This window comes from Gekko japonicus, unplaced genomic scaffold (genome assembly GCF_001447785.1).
Source record: "Gekko japonicus isolate JY-2015 unplaced genomic scaffold, Gekko_japonicus_V1.1 scaffold4637, whole genome shotgun sequence".
Taxonomy (NCBI): domain Eukaryota; kingdom Metazoa; phylum Chordata; class Lepidosauria; order Squamata; family Gekkonidae; genus Gekko; species Gekko japonicus.
The window spans coordinates 1-25,261 of record NW_015163754.1 but is presented as its reverse complement, the minus strand read 5'-3'; the positions used below and the strand labels follow the sequence as shown (position 1 = coordinate 25,261).

General features: G+C 50.9%; 1 protein-coding gene across 1 annotated transcript; it reads right to left on the bottom strand.

Moving 5' to 3' along the window:
• On the bottom strand, positions 1–23,635 carry LOC107107597 (sodium/potassium-transporting ATPase subunit alpha-3-like; the record flags this gene model as incomplete). The annotated part of the gene is made up of 7 exons (XM_015407904.1): positions 1–572; positions 3,046–3,137; positions 3,297–3,398; positions 6,226–6,356; positions 11,613–11,758; positions 17,970–18,093; positions 23,481–23,635. Coding segments are annotated over 7 exons (779 nt in total), but the record flags the coding sequence as incomplete, so codon positions are not given.
• Positions 23,636–25,261: the final 1,626 nt, after the last annotated feature.

The following is a 25,261-nucleotide window of genomic DNA, read 5'->3' as shown; positions in this document are numbered from 1 at the left end:
GGTGGGGTCAAAAGTCTCTACTTCTGCTAACCGGATTAACAGTAACCCTGTCACATTTGGCTTCACATATCCGAGGCATAATTCCCCCCCCCCCTCTCGGCCCCCACTGGTCCCAGGTTCGATTCCAGCTAGGGAAAGGGATTTTAAAGGTATGGGGGGGGGAAGCTCCTAAAGGAGTATTTTGCAGAGGTAAATCCATTTGTCTGTGGCACACATGACCCTCTCCCCGCATTCCCCCCCCCAAAAGAAAACAAAGAAGAGGGCAGAGAGCCGAGGGAGGGGACCTGGAGGGGTTTCCCTCCCCCTCGCCTCCGGCCGGGGACATGCAGGCAGGATGAGACAGAGACTAATTGTTTATCTCAGCCACCCAAATGTTGGGGGGGGGGAGCAGGGGTTTGGGAACGGGGAACCGGTTTGTTGTTTCTGCGTCCGAGAAGACGGTCCCAGCCACACTCTCGTGTTCGGAAAGGGAGGGGGGATTTTGGACGGGGGAGTGCCCACCCCCTTGCAGGGGAGACACCAGCAATGGACCAAGGAAGAGGCTCAATAGTAGGTTTCCTTCTCCACCCATCCTGCAAGAGAGAAACCGGCGGGGGGGGAGAGGGTTAGGGCCGAGCCCATTTCTACACCAGCCACCCACCCACCCCCGTTTTCACAAACGCCCATTCCACCCGCCTCCCCTCTACCCCTTGTGCCACCACTCAAATAGTTTCCGGACACCTCAGGTTCAGACCTAAACATGGATCTTCCCTCGTTCATACTGTATGTTCCTGTTTGCGATTCTCCCATGACATTGGCGCTAGCGGGAAATGATTTTCGGGCGTGGCACTAACGGGAAAAGATTTTCGGGCGTGGCACTAACGGGAAAAGATTTTCGGGCACTAATGGGAAAAGATTTTCGGGCGTGGCGTTAACGGAAAAAGATTTTCGAGCGTGGCACTAACGGGAAAAGAGTTTTGGGCAGAACGGGGTGTCCTCTGATCCGCAGGACAGCTAGGAAGTGTTCCTCAATTTGGTGGCGGTGGTGAGAAGCGCCGTCGAGTCATAGCTGATTTACGGGGGCCCCGTAGGGCTCTCAGGGCAAGAGGCGTTCAGAGGTGGCTAAGCCATTGCCCGCCTCTGCCTCAGGACCCTGGACTTCCTCAGTGGCCCCCAAGGCTCCCTCTAAGCTGTGGAGTCTTGCGAACAAGAATTCTACTTTCTGAGCAACTGGCGTTAAAGTTGAGAGTGGGCGATTGGGCTGCTGCGTAAACCGGTTTGCCCTGGAGCCACCCTTCCTGAGCGGAGACACAAGTGTGTGAGCCGGAGGCTAAAGAACCGTGAGCTGGCTCACACTAACTCAGCTTAGAGGGAACACTGGACTGGCCTCCCATCCGAATACTAACCAGGCCCGAACCTGCTTAGCTTCCAAGACCGGACGAGATCAGTCTAGCCCAGGCCATCCAGATCGGGGCGGTCTTTATTTTATGAGTAGTTAAAGGCCTACCTGGGGAGGTAGAGTGCAGAGAGCGCTTGGGACAAGGGCTTAGGCCAGTGATGGCGAACCTTTTAGAGACCGAGTGCCCAAACTGCGACCCAAAACCCACTTATTTATCACAAAGTGCCAACGTGGCAATTTAACCGGAATACTGAGGTTTTACTTTAGAAAAAACTCATACATTAACTTAAGATGATCCAAACAAAGTAAGGAAAGCAATCCCAAATGCTTTCATTTACTTAAAATTATTTGGCAGAGAATTTGACACTTTAATGATGGTCTGGGCCTGGCTGGGGCGATGGCACGCGTGCCCACAGAGAGGGCTCTGAGTGCCACCTCTGGCACCCGTGCCGTAGGTTCGCCACCACTGGCTTAGGTTAAAGGTCGGGGGCCGGACTACTGAGTGACTATCGACTTTTCTTTATGGCCGATCTCCACATTTGGCCCTTCCCTTGAGCTCGGCGAGCGGCAATCGATTAGATACATTTGGGAAATTAAATTTAAGTTCGTTTTAATCATGGACGGAGGGGCCATCACGTCGCGACCGACATAGGGCGGCCCGGCGAGGGGCTTTCGAAACGAGTGAGAAGCAGAGGTGGTCGGCCATCGCCTTCCTCTGCAGGGTCTTCCTTGGCGGTCTCCCTTCAAAGTACCGACCCTGCTTAGCTTCCGAGATCTGATGAGACCGGGCTAGACTGTGCTGCCTTCACTCCCCATTTTAATAACACAGAACCGGTGATTCTGTAAACTCAGGCAGATCACGAGAAGGGAGGGTTGCCTCAGTGCTTAGTTCTCGTGGCCCTTTCTTACACGCCCAGGGAAATGCTGGTTGCCACTTTGGGGTCAGTTTGGCTGGAGATCTGGAGGTTTTTTGTCACCTTCTGGGCATGGAGCAGGGGTCACTGGGTGTGTGTGTGGGGGGGAGGTATTTGTGAATTTCCTGTATTGTGCAGGGGGTTGAACTAGATGAACCTGGAGGTCCCTTCCAACTCTACGGTTCTATGAACTCTAAATAGACGGCTGAGCCATATTTGTGGTTTTGTGCTAGTCTGGATTGTGGGAAAGCAATAGCAGTGGCCTCTTGAACATCTGTGGAGGGCAGGGGAATGTCCTTTCTTCTTGGGTCAGAGTTCTAGTCCACCCACACATTGTTGGATATTGCACCCTAGCCACACAATAGCAATCGTTTGCAGACAGATGAGCAATAGGAAATACTTGCAAATAGATGTGCAATAGGGATCATTTGTAAACAGATGTGCAATAGCAATCGTTTGCACACAGATGCGCAGTAGCGATCGTTTGCACACAGATGCGCAGTGGCAATCGTTTCCAAACAGATGCACAATAGCAATCGTTTGCAAACAGGTGGCACCTTGCCCTCCTGGGAGAATCCACATCTGAATGACTGCTATAGAGAGACAACAGCGCAATATGCAACAACGCACGGATACAGCCCTGGACAGCTCCCGACTCTTCATTAAGACTCCCTCCCGAAGATCGTGTCGTACCTGCCCAATTCCTGTGCATGCACGCGCATGCACACCCATGCCTCTTCACAACCCACTCACCTCCTGGGTTACGGCGCAGTATGAGTTTACGGATTTCGTCGTACACGAAGATGAGGAAGCTGTACGGGAAGGCGCAGAACCACCAACTAGGCCTGAGGAGAGAAGGAAAGGAGATGAGCGGGGAGGGAGCAGAGGGTGGGATGGGCCTTCCAGAGACTGAGGCCAGAATCCCTCCGGAAACGTGGCTTGCCAAGACGGAGAGCCCTCCTCCGTCCCCCGTTTGAGAAGGCAGGCCTTGGACCCCGACTCACTTCAGGGGATACATTCGCAACGCCACGTCCATTCCGGGACAATACGACAGGAAAGCCGCCAGGGCAGTCTCCTCAAAGAGACCAAAAATAAGGATCTTGTTCCTGAGGGGGGAGAGAGAGAGAGAGAGAGAAAGAGTGGGACCCCAAATCCCCACAGGTCTCCTTCATGCCTTACGCACCTCTCCTGGGCTTTACAGATTTCCACAGCCACCCCCCGTCTTCTGATGCTAAGCCCCATTTCTGCGCTGAGGGAACGTGTCAAAACACGAAGGGGAAACGTGTGTCGCTACCAGGGGTCATTTTGTAGAAAAAGAGGTGCACGATCTCATTAGCATAACTCATTAGCATAACATATTTGCATATTCCACACCCCCTGACATCACCGGAAGTGTGTCAGAAGGCAACACCCATTGCAACTTACCTGGCTGCTTCTTGCTCCTCGTGGCCCGGGGCTGCTGGGAGCAGGGGGCGGGGCTTGTTGCATGTGCCCGCCCCCTGGGCTCTTTACTGCCGGAGCTCCACTCCTGTGCGCTCCTGCAGGAAATGACCCCTGGTCGCTACCAAGTAGGGCTTGCCAGCCCTGGGAGCGGAAATACCCGGAGATCTGGGGGGCAGAGCCTGGGGAGGGCGGGGTTAGGGGAGGGGGAGGGGCCTCAGCAGAGCACAATGCCACGGAATCCATCTTCAAAAAGCAGCCATTTCCTCCAGGGGAACGGATCTTGGTCATCTTGAGATCAACTACAATAGCAGGAGAGCGTCAGGTGCCAACGGCCCACAGCCTGTCACAGTGGCCCGGCGCATCTATTGTACAATCTCAAGAGAGAGAGAGAGAGAGACGCCTCATCTCTTAAGACATTCACCAAGGGAAATGGGGATTGGGGGAGATCAGCTGTTCTGCGAAGTAGGAAGGGGCTTTGCTTCAGGTAACTTCCGATATTTGCCTTTGCTTTTTTAGGCGTGCACGTAAAGACCTAGCATCTGAGTGAGACAAACAGGGTGCTGAGAATGCACACGTGATACAGGTGTGGTAGGGTTGCCAGGTCTTACCTAGCTGCTGGCGGGATGGGTCCAGTCTTCCCCCGGGAGTCCTCTGGGAGTCCCTCCCCCTGAAGAGCCCCCTCCCGCCCTACGTGCTCGGCACAATAAGTGTCACCTGGAGGTGACGCCATCGGCTCGGCACGTTGGGCAGGACGCTCTGGCACTTGGGCAAAAAAACGCTACGGTGACCAAATGCTAGAGCGTGCCCAGCGCAATGACGTCACCGCCGGGTGATGTCATCGTGCTGGGCATGCCGTACGGGACGGGGCTCCACGACTCTGCCAAAGGTACACCTGGAAGCACGCTCGTGTTGTGTGGAATGGCCCACAGGCCGTACTTAAGGGGTAGGAATCCCTTGATCTTCGGAGACAGGACTTCTAATCAGGGCCACCGTTTTCAATATTTTCGGGGGGAACTGATCAATTCCTAATGCATTCCAAAGCGGAATTATCACCCTTCCAGAGGGTGCTAAACTCTGCTGGAGAAGACTCTTGAGAGTCCCTTGGACTGCAAGGAGATCAAATCAGTCAATCCTAAAGGAAATCAACCCTGACTGTTCCCTGGAAGGCCAGATACTGAAGCTGAAGCTCAAATACTTTGGCCACCCAATGAGAAGGGAGCACTCACTGGAGAAGACCCCGATGCTGGGAAACATTGGAGGTTAATAGAAGAAGGGGACGCCAAGGATGAGATGGTTAGACAGTGTTATCGATGCAACGAACATGAAATTGAGAAAACTCCGGAGGACGGCCGAGGACAGGAGGGCCTGGCGTGATGTGGTCCGTGGGGTCGCGAAGAGTCGGACCTGACTGCGCGACTGAACAACAACAATAACTCTGCTTAGGATCGCACTGGAAATGTCACAACTCTACCCTTTATGGCAGGGGTCCCCAATTTTTCCCAGCATGTTGGTACCTCTGGAATTCTGACACAGCACAGTGGGAGCAGGAACAAAACAACTGCTACAACACGGCTGCTGCAAGAGGCGGAGCGAACGACAAAAGGGCTGCCACAGCAAATCAGATCTCCAGCAGCCAAACAGAAGCCTCACTGGGCAAAAGCCCTACCTGGCCCCGCCCACTTTCCCGAAACATTTGACGGGCAGAAGGCTCCTCTAACGCTGTGGAGCCCGGTGAGCAGAAATTCTACTTTTGTGAGCTGAGTGGCATTAAAGTTGTGAGCGGGCGATTTGGCCGCTGCATCAGTTAATCGGCTCTGGAGCCGTCCTTCCTGGGCCAAGACAAAAACGTGTGAGCCGGAGGCTAGAAAACTATGAGCTGGCTCACACTAACTCAGCTTAGAGGGAACAGAGAGGGCACCTGCCAACCGTCTGATATGCTTTATTCCTCCTTTGGCCATTCCGTAATCCATTTTCAGGGTTGCAGAACGGCTATGGTTGTAGATCGAGGCGGGTAGCCATGTTAGTCTGTCTGCAGCGGTAGAAAAAAAGCAAAACTCAAGGAGCACTGTTGTTGTTGTTCAGTCGCACAGTCGAGTCCGACTCTTCGCGACCCCATGGACCAGATCACGCCAGGCCCTCCTGCCCTCCGCCGTCCTCTGAAGTCTGCTCAATTTCATGTTCGTTGCATCGATGACACTGTCTAACCATCTCATCCTTTGCCGTCCCCGTCTTCTTTGACCTTCAATCTTTCCCAGCATCAGGGTCTTCTCCAGTGAGTGCTCCCTTCTCATTTGGCACTGTAAAACGTAACAAAACTGGTGGCAGGGGAGGAGTTTCTTGAGTCACTGCTCACTACTGAAGAAGGGAGCAGCGACTCACGAACGCACCTCCCCTGCCACCTATTTTGTTAGTCTTTAAGGTGCTGCTGGACTCTCGCGCTGTCCCACAGCAATCGGTTGGTATGCATCGTTAAATCCCCGGCGGTCTGACCTCATGCCCTGCTGGAAGACTGAATTCCTTCTGGTTTTGCAGATGATCAGGTCGGCCCACTGCACCACCACGATGCTGACGAAGAAAGCCGTGTGGCAGGTGAATTCCACGACTTTGCGCTGCTCGTAGGTCTAGAGGGAGGCAGAGGAGGACAGGATCAATATCCGGAGGACCAAAAAAATATCCCTGTCTCTCTGACCCTCAGGCCCCAGCCATGAGTTTCCATGAGTGGTTATATATCCTAAGGCGTCCCTCCCCGGCCATTTTGATCCAGGCCCGTAGCGACGGTGGGGCATTTCAGGGCTTCGCCCCCTCAAATGTGAGGCACACCCCACAAAAGCTGGTGCCCCCTCCCCCTCCCTTGACATTAAAAGGGCCCTCCAGCTGATCGATGGGAGCATGTGGCCCGCCGATCAGCTGGAGGGCCCTTTAAATCTTGCAGTTGCCTCTCTCCCTCCCCTCCTCCGAGATTTAAAGGGCCCTCCAGCTGATCGGTGGGCCCTTTAAATCTTGCAGGAGGTGAGGCAGAGGGGCAGCTGCCGGCCACATGCCTTCCCTGAACTCCAAGTGGCTTTTTCGCCGCTTGGAGATCGGGTGCGGGCAGCCCCCGCTAGAAAAACAGCATTTAAAGGGGCTGCCCACGCCTGATCCTCAAGCGGCGAAAAAGCCACTTGGAGTTCAGGGAAGGCGTGCGGCTGGCAGCTGCCCCTCTCCCTCACAGTTGCAGGAATCAGTCAACGACAGCGCCCCACTCTTCTTAAAGGAGCACACACCTTTAAAAATGTTTTTAAATGATGGGAAAAAGCATTTACAGGAGAAATTCTTGCAGGCTGTGCCTTTAAGAAAGGGGGCGGAGCCCTACCAAAGCGCCAGTGTAGCTACAGGCGCGTCCACATTTAATTCAAGGTTTTTTAGAACCCTGGCAAAGATTGTGGAATGGATCCATAATGGATTCTGCAGTTGGGACTTGAGTACAGATAACCACAGCAACCAGCATAAGAAAGAATGGCTTTCCCAGCGTCATGCACCTGGGTTTCCTTTTCTCTTAAGAGAGGGTAATGCCAACTGTTCTGATTTTGAATAATTACCCATATAACTGATTGCTAAATGCTGCGGCAAGATGACCTCAGAGCTCTGCTAAGGAGCTCTCTCTTATTATTCCCATTTCACAGAAGAAGAACTGAGCCTGAAAGAGAGGCAGAGTTATCAGGGGTCGTTTCGTAGAAAAAGAGCTAGGGGGACTCATTAGCATAACTCATTAGCATATTCCACACCCCCTGACATCAGGGGCCCGGCGGTGGACCTGCAAGGCCGGCGGGAGTGTGAGGAAGCCCCGCCAAGGCCCTCCCTGGCCCCAGGCAGGCAGGGGTGGGGAGAGGCGGGGAGGAAGCAACTTACCCTCCCTCTTCTCCTGCCTCCTCCTGGCTGAATGAGGGCCGGAAGCGGGGCGGCCGGAAGCAGGGGGCGGGGCTTCGTCATGTGCCCCGCCCCCCGCACCTCACCCAGGGGAACTGCGATCCCCCGCGATCCCCCCCGAAATGACCTCTGACTGTTACCAAAGACCTCCCAGTGAGTTCAAGCAGGATTTGAAGCCAGTTCTCTCTCGAGTCTAAGTCCAGCACATCTCTGGGCCACCCTGGCTCTTGGCCTTCTTCTCCTAAGGCAGGGGTTCCCAACTTTTTTTAGCTTGTGGCAGGCCCGCAGTCAGGATTTTGTGGCTCGTGGGGCAATCGTTTTTCCCGGTGGGGCTGAGGTTCTCAGTGCAGAAGGAAAAGCCGGCATTCTGAGGGTTATGACTCAGCCACACTTCTCTCTCTGAGTCTCCTCAAGCTGTCGATTCTACATCGGTGTTCTTTATGCTAGCAACCGCCCTTCGCCTGTCAACCACTGAGCCGAAAGAAAGCTGTTCCCAGGATAGACCTCTGAATTGCAAGCTGCCAGCCACTTTAGAAGAAGAAGAGATTGCATTTATACCCCGCCCTTCACTACCCAAAGGTGTCTCAGAGCGGCTGACAGACTCCTTTCCCTCCCCCTCCCCACAACAGACACCCTGTGAGGTAAAAGAAGAAGAAGAGATTGGATTTATACCCCGCCCTTCACTACCCAAAGGTGTCTCAGAGCGGCTTACAATCTCCTTCCCCTTCCCCTCCCCACAACAGACACCCTGTGAGGTGGGTGGGGCTGAGAGAGCTCTTGACAGAAACGGCTCTTTTTCAAGGACAGCTCTTCTCAGAACTACGGCTTGCCCAAGGCCATCCAGCCAGGTGCAAGTGGAGGAGTGGGGAATCAAACCCGGCTCTCCCAGATTAGAGTCCGCGCACTCAACCACGACACCAAGCTGGCTCTCTTTAGATGACAGTTCTCAGCTGCTGCAACTTAATCACTTCTGCCAGCCTAAGCAACAACTCTGATCACAAGCCGGCAGGTGGGGGTGTTCACTTCTATAGTCAAGAAACCTAATACTTACGCAGAAAAACGACTCTTAAAGGAAATCAGTTTCTTGACATAGAATCAGAAGAGGTCCTAGAAGTCACCTACTCCAACTCCCTTGACACAGAGTTAGAAGGGATCCTAGAGGTCACCTGCTCCAACCCCCTTGCTCAGTTCAGGAATTAGTCAATGACAGCACCCCACTCTGCTTAAAGGAGCGCACACCTTTAAGAAATGTTTTTAAATGATGGGGGAAAGCATTTACAGGAGAAATTCTTGTGGGGCTGTGCCTTTAAAAAAGGGGGCGGAGCCCTCAAAAGCCCCACCATAGCAATGGGCCTGGCCTATGGGCACCTTTGCAATTCTGACACAGGCTTTTTTTGTATTAAAAGCCCAGCAGGAACTCATTAGCATAATAGGCCACACCCAACAGCAGAAACGTATTAGCATATTAGGCCACACCCCTGACAGAGCAGCTCATTAGCATATTAGGCCACACTCCCGTGTTACCAGAAGTGTGGTCATCCAGCCACACCCACCGTTTGCTTCTTATTCTGTTTACCTTGTTTGTTGTCAAAACCCAGGGCTTTTTTTGGAGCAGGAACTAGGCCACACACCCCTAATGTAGCCAATCCTAATGAGTTTCTGCTGTTGGGTGTGGCCTGTTATGCTAATGAGTTCCTGCTTGGCGTGGGCAACTCGGGAGCCAGCCGGAACTCCGTTCCTGTGCGTTCCTGCCCCAAAAATAGCCCTGCACAGCATGGTGGGCGCAGCCCCAAAATGGCTGCTGCAGGAGGTGCAGCCAGTCACACAAATGGCTGCCACAGCTTCCCTTCAGTCACGCACTGAAGATTTGCGTGCTCTGGTGGCAGCTGCTGCCAAATAAATGGGTTTTTAAAAATCTGCATATCCAACCAAAAGCCTTGCGGGCAAAAGCCCCACGTGGCCTCAACTACTTTCTAAAAGCCAGGAAAGGTGTCAGCGGTTGGCGTGGTGCCCCTGGGCCCCGCTTTGGGGACCCCTGCCCTAAGGCCAACCTCAGGCACTCTACGGTGCCGTGAGCAAAAAAAACCAACCAACAAAATAAAGCACTCTCTGTTTTTCAATACTGCATCTCGGTACTCAGCAAAATACAACACTGGGAAACCGGAAATGGAATGTACTGTCACCAGTTATGGTTAAAAGTTTCAGTTGCGGCATATCCGTGTTTAGCTCGGGATACCATTCCCCAGTTGGGGGTGGGGGAATACCCCGATTTTTCAGGCTCCTCCCTGCTGCCAGCCAGCTGGCCGGGAGGGGAAAATCCCACCCCCAGACGCGATGTAAAGACATCATACAGAAGTGACATCCTCATGGTGGTGATGTTGCACAGCGACGCTCTGGTTCTTGGGTAAAACTTTATGGTTTGAGGGCGATTTTTACCCTAGAGTTTCCCCCCCAAAACCAGAGCCTCGCCACGCGATGTCCCCAACGTGATGACATCGCTTCGGTGTGACATCATTACGTCACGCGCACTGTCCCCACTCCCGGAAAGTCTCTGTCACACTGTCACGTTGATCCAACCTGGCCCCAACCGTATGTTTGGCGGGACAAATGTGGACAACCGCGACCTGGTCAAAGAACAAATGTTAAGAAAACAGTCGTGAGAGTCTGACCCACAAATCAGGCAATCAATGAGACTTGCAAAGAAAATGCTTTCTGTATATTATGGTCAACAAGCACTCCAACACAATGAACAAATTCCTTCAAATCATAAGAAAATCCTTGTGTACAAATACATCGTCGTCGTCTCCAGATTATATAGGTAAAAGGTAAAGGTTTCCCTTGCTCGAAAGCCAGTCGAGTCCGACTCTCGGGTTGCGGTGCTCATCTCCGTTTCAAAGCCGAAGAGCCAGCGCTCTCCGAAGACCTTTCCATGGTCATGTGGCCGGCATGACTAAACACCGAGGCGCACGGAACGCTGTTCCCACTGAAGTGGTACCTATTTATCTACTTGAACTACTAGGTTGGCAGGAGCTGGAACTAGAGAGGGGAGCTCACTCCGTCACGCGGCGCACTCGGGTCTCGAACTGCTGAACTACCGACCTTCCACAGCCTGCAGTTCAGCGTCTTAACCGCTTGAGCCACTGCAGCTCCATTTGGATTATATAACAACGTTTCAAAATGGGATCTTCCCCAGGAAATATTAGAGTAGTACAAAAGCTCTCATGCTCATAAAGTGCTTTACAAAACATCAGGAAAGGTAACACATTTAGATAGGACACTGATCTCAATAAGTATTCAGGCTCAAATATGCTGCTAAGCTTCTGATGGATCCTGAATACTTCTCGTTTTTGAGAGCTTTTGTACTACTCTAATAGACGACGATGTATTTTCACACGAGGATTTTCTTATGGTTTGAAGGAATTTGTTCATTGTGTTGTAGTGCTTGTTGACCATAATATACAGAAAACATTTTCTTTGCAAGTCTTGTTGACTGCCTGATCTGTGGGTCAGACTCTCACAACTGTTTCCTTAACATTAACCCTATGTTTGGCACCAGACCAAAAACTGTTCACGGTCCCCATTTTCATCAGGTCTTCCTCAACAGCTCCTAACAAGTTGGGCTCTCAGTTTCTATTTCAACATTTAACCAAACAACTAACCGCAACGACTAACAATGTGCATGCCAGTGATGAGTTTGCATGAAACAGAGCTCACTTCCTCAGATACAATGGGGGGAGAGAAACTCTTTTACCTCATCACGGAGGCAGAAAGTTACAGAAATGATACGAACGCTTCTACTGTGATAAATGTTGTTAATCTTAAAGGTGCCACTGTAGAAGTTCAGAAGTTTTATTTTGCTCCGAGAGACTAACAGGGCTACCTGAACGATATTTCAGTATCTGTCAGTTTCACTGAATAGCCAGCCTTACGCTACTACGCAACAGGGACAGTCTCTCTGTGTGTGTTCTTACCCACTGCTGCCCATAGGAATCCTCCAGGTCATTGCATGTCCGGTCGTCCCAGTTCAGACGGATGCCAACCAGCACGGATGGAAGAAACCCGTTCTCGGCCAGGATCACAAAGTAGGAGAAGAAACCTCCCAGTGCTTGAATCATTCCTGCAAAACAGTGTTTGAATTGGGGGACACCCGTTTCTCCATGCCCTTCCATCACAACGAGGGCTGCCAGTTCTCGATTGGGAATTCCTGGAGATTTAGGAGCGGAGCCCGGAGAGAGTTGGCATTCGGGGATTGAGCTCAGCAGGGGTGTGATGCCACAGAGCCCACCCTCCAAAGCATCCATTTTCTCCAGGGGATCTCTGCAGGCTGGGGATCAGTTGTGATTCTGGGAGAAGTCCAGGTGCCAGTCTGGAGGTTGGCAACCAGAATTTCCAGGGGTCGTTTCATAGAAAAAGAGCTAGGGGAACTCATTAGCATAACTCATTAGCATATGCCACACCCCCTGACATCAGGGGCCTGGTGGTGGACCTGCAAGGCCGGCGGGAGTGCGAGGAAGCCCCGCCAAGGCCCTCCCTGGCCCCAGGCAGGCAGGGGTGGGGTGAGGCGGGGAGGAAGCAACTTACCCTCCCTCTTCTCCTGCCTCCTCCTGGCTGAATGAGGGCTGGAAGCGGGGCAGCCGGAAGCAGGGGGTGGGGCTTCGTTGTGTGCCCCGCCCCCCTGCACCTCACCCGGGGGAACTGCGATCCCCCCCGAATCGACCTCTGATAATTGCTCTCTCTCTCTCTCTCTCTCTCTCAGCTCTACCCTCCTAACACTGCCAACGCTCCCACAGCATACATGCCATGGCTTTGCCTTTCCAGTAAATCTACAAAAAACCTCCCGGGAAGGGCACTGTATCGGAGCAAGTTCTCATCTTTAAACGGCGGCTATTAACTTGCAAAATATGTATCCTGCTTTGAAAAAACCTTTGAAACACAGCTTTTGCCTGCTTGGGGGGGGGGAATCTTTGAATCACGAAAGCCGGCTTCCTGTCGGCAGGGCTTGATGTTCCTTTAATTAGGATACTCTTAATGAGGTGTGAAATGTTCTCTTCGACTAAGAAGACACTTCCCGTTTGATGGACTCTCTGCACGTAAGGACTGAGTTGCTGTCCTCGATGCTTTCAAAGGCTTTGGGAACAAAGACTGTAACTTTTCTGCGCAACTCAAATAATAGTTTTTCACTGTTATATGTAATGCGCTGTTCATTTAAATATAAAACGGATTTGCAAGAATTGTTGATTAGTCAGGTTATCACGGTTTATTCTCTTTTGGTACACAATGCAATCCTGTGCAGAATTAAGGTAAAGTAAAGGTTTCCCTTGCTCGAAAGCTAGTCGAATCTGACACTAGGGGGCGGTGCCCATCTGTGTTTCCAAGCCGAAGAGCCAGCGCTGACCGAAGACGTTTCCGTGGTCATGTGGCCGGCATGACTAAATGCTGAGACGCACGGAACGCCAAAGTGGTACCTATTCCTACCGAAGTGGTACGTATTCCCACCGAAGTGGGAACCTATTCCCACCGAAGTGGTACCTATTCCCACCGAAGTGGTACCTATTTATCTACTTGCAATTTCTTGCTTTCGAACTGCTAGGTTGGCAGGAGCTGGGGGCACTCGGGTCTCGAACTGCCAAACTATAGACCTTCCGGTCTGCAGCTCAGCATCTTAACCTCTGAGCCACCATGGCCCCTAATTACTCCAGTCTAAAGCTGATTCAGATGGGTCGCCGTGTTGATCTGAAGCAACAGAACAAAGTTTGCATCCAGTGGCATCTTTGAGACCAACAATGGCCCCGGTCACACGGGAGGTTTAGGGCCGGAAGAGGGCCAGATCGGGGGTGCAGCAAACGGGCGCGATCCCACCGCAACATTTGGGAAGCATTGCGCACCCGTCCCCGATCCGCAGTTAAAATAAACCACCTACAGAGGTGGACTTACCAGAAAGGCCGCATCAAGCACGGCCGTGGGATCGCCAACGCGTCCTTCTGCCGGCGCATCCAAGTCTCCTGGCCGAACTGCGCATGCTCACACATGCGCAGTTTGGCAGCCTCCCTCTCTGTTCCGTGGCTTCCCCCGGCATCTGACCAGGGAGGAAATGCATGGCTGCTCAGGGAATTTATGGGATCCCGCCACCGCGTGTTTCTTTTGGTGCGGCTTTTAAACAGCCGCACATTCCCCGTGCTTCCCCCCCCCCCGTGTGGCAGGGGCCAAAGTTTACTTCTCGGTATAAGCTTTCGTGAGCACGCATGAAGAATCTGGAGAAGTGTGCGTGCACATGAAAGCTTATACCCAGAGTTAAACATAGACCCCGTTCACGCGGAGCATTTGCCGCGCTAAAGATACGGATGATAGGTGGATTTTCCGGGCGCAATCACACCTGCAACATCTGGGAAGTGTAGTGCACCCGTGGCTAACCCGTGGCTTCTTGCCGAAGATACAGAGTAAAAAACTAGTACATACAAAAACGCGGGGCAAGGGCGGGCGTCTGATTGCGTTTCCGCTGGAATCCCATTACATCCGGTGCCCACCCATGTCCCGTCGCAAACCAGATTTTTTTTAAGTCTCCACAGGATGCGCACAAATGCCCACCAGCACATGCACACACTGTGGTGAGGGGGGGGAATCCTGTTTGCCACGGAAGCGGCGCCTAGCGATTGCCAGTGTGATCGCACCGCGCCACTTCTTTGCCATGCTGCAGGATAGCCGTGTGATCGGAACCTAATGGCATACCCACGGGACCTCCACGGGACATGTGATCGGGCTGCTGCGCGTTACTTTGCTCCGGGGAAAACAGCCATGCCCCCCCCGCCTTTTCCAGCCCGTGTGACTGAGACCTTTGTTGGTCTTTTCTGTTTAATTTTATTGAGTTTATTACAACATACATACAAAGCAAGAACACGTCGGTATGGTACCACCTTGTGATAAGTAAGATATTGAGCAAAAAAGATGCACAGACGTAATACCAAAAATACTTCTCTACCACGTCATATTAGAGAAGTGGATCATTAGAGAAGTGGACAACTTTGTCGGTCTTAAAGGTGCCACTGGACTCAAACTTTCTTCCAGTCTAAAGCAATAACTCTGGAGTATACTGTTGGGGTATAACCCAAAGCAAGTCTGCTCAGACATAAGGCCCATTTTATTCAACAGGGCTTACCCAGGAACATGTTTCTCAGGATTGCTGGCATATGGCCTGAAGGAACTATGGCCTAAAGGAACTACATCTGGGTAACAAAAAAATGAGAAGTATGCATACTGGAAGAGGGACACACTTCTGGGTAGCAGTGTGTGTGAACGAGATCTTATGGTACAAGTGGACTGTAAGCTAAATATGAGCAGTCAGTGTGATGCAGAAGCAAAAAAAGGCTAATGTGGTTCTGGGGTGTTATCAACAGAGGCGTCACATCCAAATTGCAAGATGTCATGGTCCCGCTGTATGCTGCATTGGTCAGGCTACACCTGGAGCACTGTGTGCAGTCCTGGAGGCCTCACTTCAAAAAGGATGCGGAATGGAACAAGTGCAGAAGAGAGCGACGAAGATGATCGGGAGGGCCTGGAGACCAAGAGGCCCTGCGAGGAAAGGCGGAGGGACTTGGGAATGTTCAGTCTGGAGAAGAGGAGGTTGAGGGGGGACACAATTGCTCACTTTGAGCCTTTGAAGGGCTGCCACTTAGAGGAGGGCAGGGAGCTGTTCCTGTGGGCAACAGAGGAGAGGACTCGCAACCATGGGTTTACTTTAAGGGCAGGAAGGTACCAGCTGAATATTAGGAAAACCTTTTCTACAATAAGAGTTGTGCAGCAGTGGAATCGGCTGCCTAGGGAGGTGGTGAGCTCCCCCTCCCTGGCAGTCTTGAAGCAGCGGCTGGACAAACCCTTGTCAGGGATGCTCTAGGCCAGTGATGGCGAACCTTTTAGAGACCGAGTGCCCAAACTGCGACCAAAAACCCACTTATTTATGGCAAAGTGCCAACACGGCAATTTAACCTGAATACTGAGGTTTTACTTTAGACAAAACCCCTCATACATTAACTTAAGACGATCCAAACAAAGTAAGGAAAGCAATCCCAAATGCTTTCATTTACTTAAAATTATTTGGCAGAGAATTCGACACTTTAATGATGGTCTGGGCCTGGCTGGGGCGATGGCACGCGTGCCCACAGAGAGGGCTCTGAGTGCCACCTCTGGCACCCGTGCCATAGGTTCACCACCACTGCTCTAGGCTGATCCTGCATTGAGCGGGGGGTTGGACTAGATGGCCTCTATGGCCCCTTCCAACTCTATTTGTTGTGAAGCTTCCATCACTAATTTTCCAGATGTGATGCTCACTCGCCAAAAGCAATCAAGACTGGATTCTCCCCCCCCCCCAAGTTACATTGTACCAAAAACATGGATTCGGGTATCTGGCACAGAATCAAGCATCCCATGAGCCTTGAGAGAAAAACCGTGCCTTGAGTTTGTCGGACTTAGAGAAAGGCCTTTAAATCTTCCATGAATCAGTCTTGCCAGGTTGTGAAATGGTTCCAAATCTGCTCACCACCGCTGCAGCCAATACTGTAGAAAAAGGGGCCAGTAGTCCGGAATTGGGACAAAGAAACTTATAGGGCCTGCAAGACGGAGCTCTTCCGCCAGGCTTTTGAGTAGGAGCCGCCGCCGCTACTGTTCCATCAATGCACCGTCGCCGAAAATTGGCAGAGATACCATCTGGGTGCACTATGGACTACGCCATTTAATATCTGGACCATGGGACTGGCCGTAAGAACAGGAGATTGCCGGAATGGAAATTCACGCCAACTATGTTAATACTGCGAGCACCTTAAATGTTACTGTTGTCATGTTAAGAATATTTTATATTATTTTAATGTTTTATGGTTTTATGCTAATTCGGCATACTTTGCCGTCTTCTGTAAGCCGCCCAGAGCCTGTTTACGGGGTGGGCGGGGTATAAATATAAGTATAAATAAATAAATAAAAATAGGGAAATCGCCATCTTGGATTTTACATTCTGTACTGCAATTTCTATTAAGTTATATATCGAATTTTAATGTTTTTGTATATTTTATGGTATCGTTGCCTTGTACGTCGCCCAGAGCCCGGCACAAGCTGGAATAGGGCAATTAAGAAATCTAATAAATAATAATACTGTAGAGAAGAGTTCCCAACTATGGGGTTGGGAAATTCCTGGAGAATTGGGAGCAGACCCTGCGAAGGGGAGAGTTTGGGGAGAGAACTCGGCTGGACTGTGACGCCACGCACGACCCGTTCTCCAGAGCTATTGCCATTTTCTCCAGAAGAACTGATCTCCGACATCTGGAGATCAGTCAGAATTCTGAAAGAACTCCACCCCTGCTCCACCTGGAGGTTGGTAACCCTAACACTCCACCTATACCAGAACCTTGTTTAAAAGACTATCAGATGAGGCCATAATATTAACAACAGTGCATTTGATATAAGCTAGAGAAAGGTATATTAAAGAAGAGGAGGAGGAGGAGATTGGATTTATACCCCGCCCTTCACTACCCGAAGGAGTCTCAGAGCGGCTTACAAACTCCTTTCCCTTCCCCTCCCTACAACAGACACCCTGTGAGGTCGGTGGGGCTGAGAGAGCTCTAACAGAAACTGCTCTTTTTCAAGAACAGCTGCGCCAGAACTATAGCTTGCCCAAGGCCATCCAGTCAGGTGCAAGTGGAGGAGTGGGGAATCAAACCCGGTTCTCCCAGATTAGCGTCCACACACTTAACCACTACACCAAACTACACCAGAAGAGGTTGGATTTATACCCCACCCTTCACTACCCGAAGGAGTCTCAGAGCAGCTTACAATCTCCTTTCCCTCCACCTCCCCACAACAGACACCCTGGGAGGTAGGTGGGGCTCTTTCGAGGACTGCTCCTGAGAGAACAGCTCTGAGAGAACTTGTGACTGACCCAAGGTCACACCAGCAGCTGCATGTGGAGGAGTGGGGAATCAAACCCGATTCTCCCAGGCTAGAGTCTTGAGCTCCTAACCACTACACCAAACTGAAGCTGGCACCCTATCCCCCACGTCCCCTCCAACAGCCAGGGGGATCTGGTAACCCTACCCAGTATCGACCCCCAAATCTCTAAGAATTTCCCAGCCTGGAGTTGGCGACTCTATTCTGTCTTTCTATCTTTTCCCCCCAGTGATTTTTCAACGTTTGGCTCCTCGAACGCACCTAAGCCCCAGTCTTTCTAGAGCTGAAAGCCAGTTCTCAAACAACAGCCTTTTCGGATCGCCACCCTTCCTGTTCCCAGACCTGAGGGCGCACGCTCTCCCCAGCTCTGCGGCTAAAGGGCGCACTGCCTTCCCCCTCACCGATCTGTCCGTAGGCCATGCTGATCAGCCGCTCGTTCACCAGCTTGTCGGTTCTGGGGTTTCGCGGCTGACGCTTCATGATGTCACTCTCGGCTGCTTCATAAGCCAAGGAGATGGCCGGCACCTGCAGGCAGAGGGGAGAGAAGAATAAGAACAGGGATCCCTAGCCTTCTTGAGCCTGCGACCGCCTTTGGAACCCTGACACAGCTTGGTGGGCCCGGATGGAAAATGGCCGCCACAAAATGGCCGCCGTGTGAGGTGGAGCCGACCACAGAAATGGCTGCTGCAGCTTACCCTCAGTCGCACAGTGAAGATCCTTGCGCTGTGTCGGCTGCCACTGTCCAAGCAGTGTTTTTAGAAGCCTGCACAGCCGATTAAATCTCCAGCGGCCAGTCAGAAGCCTTGCCAGGCAAAAGCCCCATCGGACCCCACCCACGGGTGCACAGAAAGGTGCCGTGCTGCCCACGGGTTGTATGTTGGGGACAGGGGTCGTTTTGTAGAAAAAGAGCTAGGGGAACTCATTAGCATAACTCATTAGCATATACCACACCCCCTGACATCAGGGGCCCGACGGTGGACCTGCAAGGTCGGCAGGAGTGCGAGGAAGCCCCACCAAGGCCCTCCCTGGCCCCAGGCAGGCAGGGGTGGGGAGGAAGCAACTTACCCTCCCTCTTCTCCTGCCTCCTCCTGGCTGAATGAGGGCTGGAAGCGGGGTGGCTGGAAGCAGGGGGCGGGGCTTCATCGTGTGCCCCGCCTCCCCACACCTCACCCAGGGGAACTGCGATCCCCCCCGAATCGACCTCTGGTTGGGGACCCCCCAAGTTAGAAGAAAAGGCATTTCCAGATCTCCTGTTTTGTTTTGTTTTGTTGGGGGGGGGTCTGAATAGCCCAAAACATTTATATCACATTGTTACTTTCAGAACTTGGAGAGAAAACAGGGTTACCAGGTCCTGCGCTTTTGCTGGCCGGGGGTGGGAGTGAGCTTTCTGGGAGTGGGCGGGCAGGGTGACGCTGTCACGCACGACACCCCTGACGTGACGATGTCACACAGAAGTGACATAATCACACTGGGGACATTGCATGGTGACGCTCTGGTATCGTGGGCAAAACTCTATGCCCAAAATACTAGAGCATCGCCATGCGATGTCCCCGGCTTGATGATGTCACTTCTGTGTGATGTCATCACACTGGGGACGTCGTGCCGGGTCATGGCAGTTGGGGGCGGAGCTTCCCTTCAAGAAGGAGGCAAGAAGGAGCCCACGAAATCGGAGGATCCCTCACTCCCAACTGGGGTCTGGCAACCCTAGGAGAGAACCAATTCCGTGCATCCCCTAAAAACATTCCAGCCCTATTGGACGGCTAACCTTTTTAGAACCTCCAGAATGTCTGTCAGCGCTCTTCACTGAGAGAGTTGGAGGCTCGGAGGCGGCCATTTTGTCAAGCTGGTACCATGACTCTGCCTCCGTGCTCAGAGAGTAAAAAATGTCCGAAGGCCATGCTTCACATTCACGCTGACCACTGGCTTACCCTACAGATGTCAACCAGTTTGTCTCCCCCCACACACACCTCAAAAAATAACCTATGGAATTAGTTTTGAGCTTCAACAAGAGAGTTTTCCACCCCCTTGTAAGAAACCATCCCATCCCAAATGTAATGCTAAACTGTTATCTGTTTAATGGTATTTGGATTATTAGTGTTAGCACCTTTTAATGTTGTAATTGTTATAGGTTTTTTATGATCATTATACTATTTATTGTTGTTTTTTGTGCTGTTGTAAGCCACCCTGAGCCGGCCATGGCTGGGAGGGTGGCGTATAAATGTAATAAATAAAAAATAAAATAAAATAAACCAAGCCCTATGAGGAAAGGCTGAGGGACTTGGGAACATTCAGTCTGGAGAAGAGGAAGTTGAGGGGGGACCTGATTGCTCTCTTGAAGTATTTTAAAGGGCTGTCCCTTAGAGGAGGGCAGGGAGATGTTCCTGTTGGCAGCAGAGGAGAGGACTCGCGAGAATGGGTTTAAATTAAGGGCGGGAAGGTAACCGGCTGGATATTAGGAGAAACCTTTTTGTCAATAGGAGTCAAGCCATAGTGGAACCAGCTGCCTAGGGAGGTGGCGAGCTCCACCCCTCCCTGGCAGTCCTTAAGCAGCGGCTGGACAAAAGCTTGTCAGGGATGCTCTAGGCTGATCCTGCATGGAGCAGGGGGTTGGACTTTTGTTGTTGTTGTTGTTCAGTCGCACAGTCGAGTCTGACTCTTCGCGACCCCATGGACCAGATCCCGCCAGGCCTTCCGGTCTTCCGCTGTCCTCTGACATTTGCTCAACTTCATGTTCGTTGCATCTATGACACTGTCTAGCCATCTCATCCTTTGCCGTCCCCGTCTTCTTTGACCTTCCATCTTTCCCAGCATCAGAGTCTTCTCCAGTGGAGTTGGGGGTTGGACTAGATGGCCCCAATGGCCCCTCCCACCTCTGTGATTCCATGATTCTATGAAATACATGTTCCCCCGGGGCAATCACAGGTGAAAGCTAGCATGACTATGGAAAACCCTGTATGGAGAAATCTAGTTGTGAGGGAGAGTGAGGGTTGCCAGACTCCAGGTGGTGGCCGGAGAGCTCCTGGGTTTACAACTCATGTCCAGGTGACAGAGATCAGCTCCCCTGGAGGAAATGGCCACTTTGGAAGGTGGACTCTATGGCCTTCTATCCCATTGAAGCCCCTTCCCGAGCCCTGCCCTCCTCAGGCTCCACCCCCAAAATCTCCAGGTGTTCCCCAACCCAGAGCTGGCAACCCTGGGGAGAGCAAGGTCTAGACTAGCCTTCTCTAGGGTAGGCTTTTTACATGCAGTAAAGAGTGGGTGTGTGATATAAAATATAATATTGGAGGAGCCTGTAGAGACAGTTACACATTTACTGGAAATAGTTAAGGACTTTGGAGATGTAGCAGGTTTAAAGATTAATCGGGGGGGGGAAACAAAAATAATAACGAAAAACCACACAGCCAATATGATAAAATAACTGCAGCGATTGACAGACATGGAAATAGTACAAAAAATTAAATATCTAGGAATAATAATTTCAAATAAAAACACAACACTTATAAAAGAAAATTACTATAAGTTACTTGAAGAAATCAAGACAGATTTACAACGTTGGAAAAATATACAGATATCCTTAATGGGTAGAATAGCAACAATTAAAATGAACATACTACCTAAATTTCTATTTCTACCCCAAAATATACCGTTTCTAAGAAATTTGCAATTTTTTATAGAATTAGATAAGATTATAAAAAATTTTATTTGGTATCCCGAAAAGGCGAGAATTAAGCTGAAAACCCTACAGGATAGAAAAGAAAGAGAAGGATTTGGGTTACCGGACTGGAAATTATACTACCAGGCAGCAGCACTGAGTTGGATTAAGGACTGGATCTGCTTTAATAATGTTAGAAATTTGAAACTAGAAGGACATGATTTAAAAATGGGATGGCACACCTACTTGTGGTATGGGAAGGATAAAGTACACTATAACTTTAGACACCATATACTAAGAGGAGCACTGTTGTGGGTGTGGAATGGAATTAAAGAAAGACAATATATAAGGACTCCAAGATGGGTATCGCCACTAGAGGCGTTCTTTAAATCATCCCTCATTAAGATGTGTGACAGAGAAAGTTATGACACCCTGATAGATGAGAATAATAAACTAAAGCCACGGGAGGTGTTGTCATTTCTTTATAAGATCGAGCTGACATGGTGGGAAATAACACAATTACAGTCAAGGTACTTTAGAGATGTGAAAGTAGGATTTGAAGATGGTAAATCACAATTGGACAAAATTTGGGCAGTGACAAAATGATACAGAAGTTATATAAATTCCTATTAGATGAACGTGTACAAGGGGATGTATTCAATAATACAATGGTAGCATGGGCAAGGGACATAGGACATCATATAGACATAGAAAATTGGATAAAAACATGGAAATCGATAAAGTATATGAGAAGTGTTAACTATAAAGAAAATATATACAAAATTTGTTTTCCTCCCTCCCCAGAGCAGCTTTTCAATAAACACCGATGTTGTTCTGTGCAAGGCTCTTGAAGTTTTTTTAAAAGCTGCAAGTCAGTTTGCTTGCGTGCATCTTGAGAGAGCCCATGCTGTGAAGGACTTACAAACTGTGCTCCCTTTGACTGTGGAGCTACACACTTCCTTTTCCACATCTTCCAGTGATGTGACAAGTTCACCTGTGCTTTGAGAAAATGTGTGTGGGCAGCCATTCACTTACGTTTGCTACAAGGATGTTATTCTGTTCACTGCAGTGGGCGAGGCAACCAAAGTACTTTCCCTGTGCAACATCTCAGAAATTCAATGGCTGAATGGGAACTTCTGAACGGCATAAACTGACAATTGGAAAGAGACAGACATCTTTCCCAATGAACTCACTTTAAATGTAGCTTTCAGCACAGAACTTACATATATCATTTATCAGTTCCTTTTTTTTTGTTTAGATACTTTGCTGTGATACCTGGGTGACCCAGGCAACCTCAGTCTCATCAGATCTTGGGAGCTAAGCAGGGTCAGACCGCCAGCAAAGTCCAGGGTTGCTACACAGAGGCAGGCAATGGCAAACCACCTCTGAATGTCTCTTGCCTGCAAACCCCACAAGGGGTCGGCATACATCAGCTGTGATTTGACGGCACTTTACACAGAAGAAGAAGGAGGAGGAGGAGGGGGAGGAGGAGGGGGAGGAGGGGGAGGAGAGTGGATTTATACCCTGCCCTTCACTACCCAAGAGTCTCAGAGCAGCTTACAATCTCCTTTCCCTTCCCCTCCCCACAACAGACACCCTGTGAGGTAGATGGGGTTGAGAGAGCTCTCCCGAGGACTGCCCTTGAGAGCAGTGTTCCCTCTAAGCTGAGTTAGTGTGAGCTATCTCACAGTTTTTTAGCCTCCGGCTCACACTGTTTTTTTTTGTCTTCGCTCAGGAAGGAGGGCTCCAGAGCCAACTAATTTATACAGTAGCCAAATCGCTCGCTCACCACTTTAATGCCAGTCGCTCACAAAGTAGAATTTTTGCTCACAAGATTCCACAGCTTAGAGGGAGCATGGCTTGAGAGAATGGCTCTGAAAGAACTTGTGACTGACCCAAGGTCACACAGGCAGCTGCATGTGGAAGGGTGGGGAATTGAACCCGGTTCTCCCAAATTCGTCTGCGTTCTTAACCACTACAAACTAGCATCACAACTACTGACATCCCTTCCTTCCCCAAACCCTGCCCTCCCCAAATTCCACCCCTCAAATCTCCAGGAACTTCTCAACACAGATTTGGCAGCCCTCCGAAGAACGGGTTTTACCACATCTGTTTGTGTGGAACCAGCTTCGACACCAAAATAATCCAAGGCCTCCCTGCTATGAGCTGCAACACGGAATCTAGGGGACAAGATTTGGGGAACCACCTGGGCAGGGGAGTCGGACATACAGAGGCTTGGGGGGTGGGGGCCACGACTCACCATGTCGGTTCCCAAATCGATGCAGAGGATGGTGATGGTTCCCAGGGGCAGCGGGATGTTGGCCATGATGAACAGCAGGAAGGGGGTGATCTCGGGGATGTTGCTGGTCAGGGTGTAGGCGATGGACTTCTTCAGGTTGTCGAAGATCAGTCGCCCTGGCGGGAGGGAGACACATGGGCATAAAGGGGAGAGACGGGGGGCACAACTGGGGGGGCAGGGAAAGCAGGAGTCCCAAATGTCAGAGCCAGGCAGATCTCTGCGTCCCCCTGGAGTGGTTTCGGGAGCCCCCTCCCTCTCTATGCTCGTTATCAGGGCTTTTTTAGTAGAAAAGGCCCAGCAGGAACTCATTAGCATAACAGGCCACACCCAACAGCAGAAATGCATTCGCATATTAGGCCACACCCCTGACGGGGCAGCTCATTAGCACATTAGGCCGCCCCCCCATGTTACTAGAAGTGTGGCTATCCAGCCACACCCACCTTTTGCTTGTTATTCTGTTTACCTTGTTTGTGGTCAAAACCCAGGGCTTTTTTTGTAGCAGGAACTCCTTTGCATGTTAGGCCACACACCCTTAATGTAGCCAATCCTAATGCGTTTCTGCTGTTGGGTGTGGCCTATTATGCTAATCAGTTCCTGCTGGCCAGGTAAGTTGCAGAGCCCCCCCCCCCGGCGGCCCCGGCCCACCAACGCCCGCGTCCACTTGCACCTTTAAGACCAATTTTTATTCAGGTACAAGCTCTCCCTCCTCTGCGAGGACAGATCTGCACATTCCCCCCCCCATAGCTAGCAATCCAAAACAGTCCAGTGGAGCCTGAGCGGTGGGTGTTGCCTTCTGACACACCTTCTGATGTCAGGGGGCGTGGCATATGCAAATAAGTTATGCTAATGAGCTCCTGCACCTCTTTTTCTACGAAATGACCCCTGAGAATAGGTATAGAAAAGAAGAAGAGTCCAGTAGGGCCTTAAAGACTAACAAAATATATGGCAGGGTAGGAGCTTTCGGGAGTCACTTCTTCAGATATTCTTCAGGTATCTGAAGAAGTGAAGCAGTGACTCGTGAAAGCTCGTTCCCTGCCACATATTTTGTTAGTCTCAAAGGTGCTACTGGACTCTTGCTCTTTTCCAGTTCTACATACAGACTAACACGGCTACCCATCTTGATCTCTCTTCAAAACAGCTGTATGCTTATAGTATAAGGGAAAGGGAAAGGTTCCCTTGCTCGAAAGCCAGTCGAATCCGACTCTAGGGTTGCGCTGCTCATCTCCGTTTCCAAGCCGAAGAGCCAGCGCTGTCCGAAGACGTTTCTGTGGTCATGTGGCCAGCATGACTACACACCAAGGCGCACGGAACGCTGTTCCCTTCCCACCGAAGTGGTACCTATTTATCTACTTGCAATTTCTTGCTTTCGGACGGCTAGGTTGGCAGGAGCTGGAACTAGAGAGGGGAGCTCACTCCGTCATGCGGCACACTCGGGTCTCGAACTGCTGAACTACTGACCTTCCACAGCCTGCAGTTCAGCGTCTTAACCACTTGCGCCACCGGAGCTCATATGCCCATAAAATCGTCTTTTGCAGAGATTCCCAGAATAAGGACGAAGGTGAGAAAGACATCCAGTTGGGGGGTTTATTACAAAAAGAATGTCTCCAATGACGAGAGGGCCTTAAAAGCAATCAACCTTAAGTGTTATGGCTGTACAGTCTTCCCCTCAGAAGCAAGATTTTAACACCCCTCTGCTGACTTCCTGGATGGATACCCTGGCCTAGATGGCCCAGGCTAGCCCA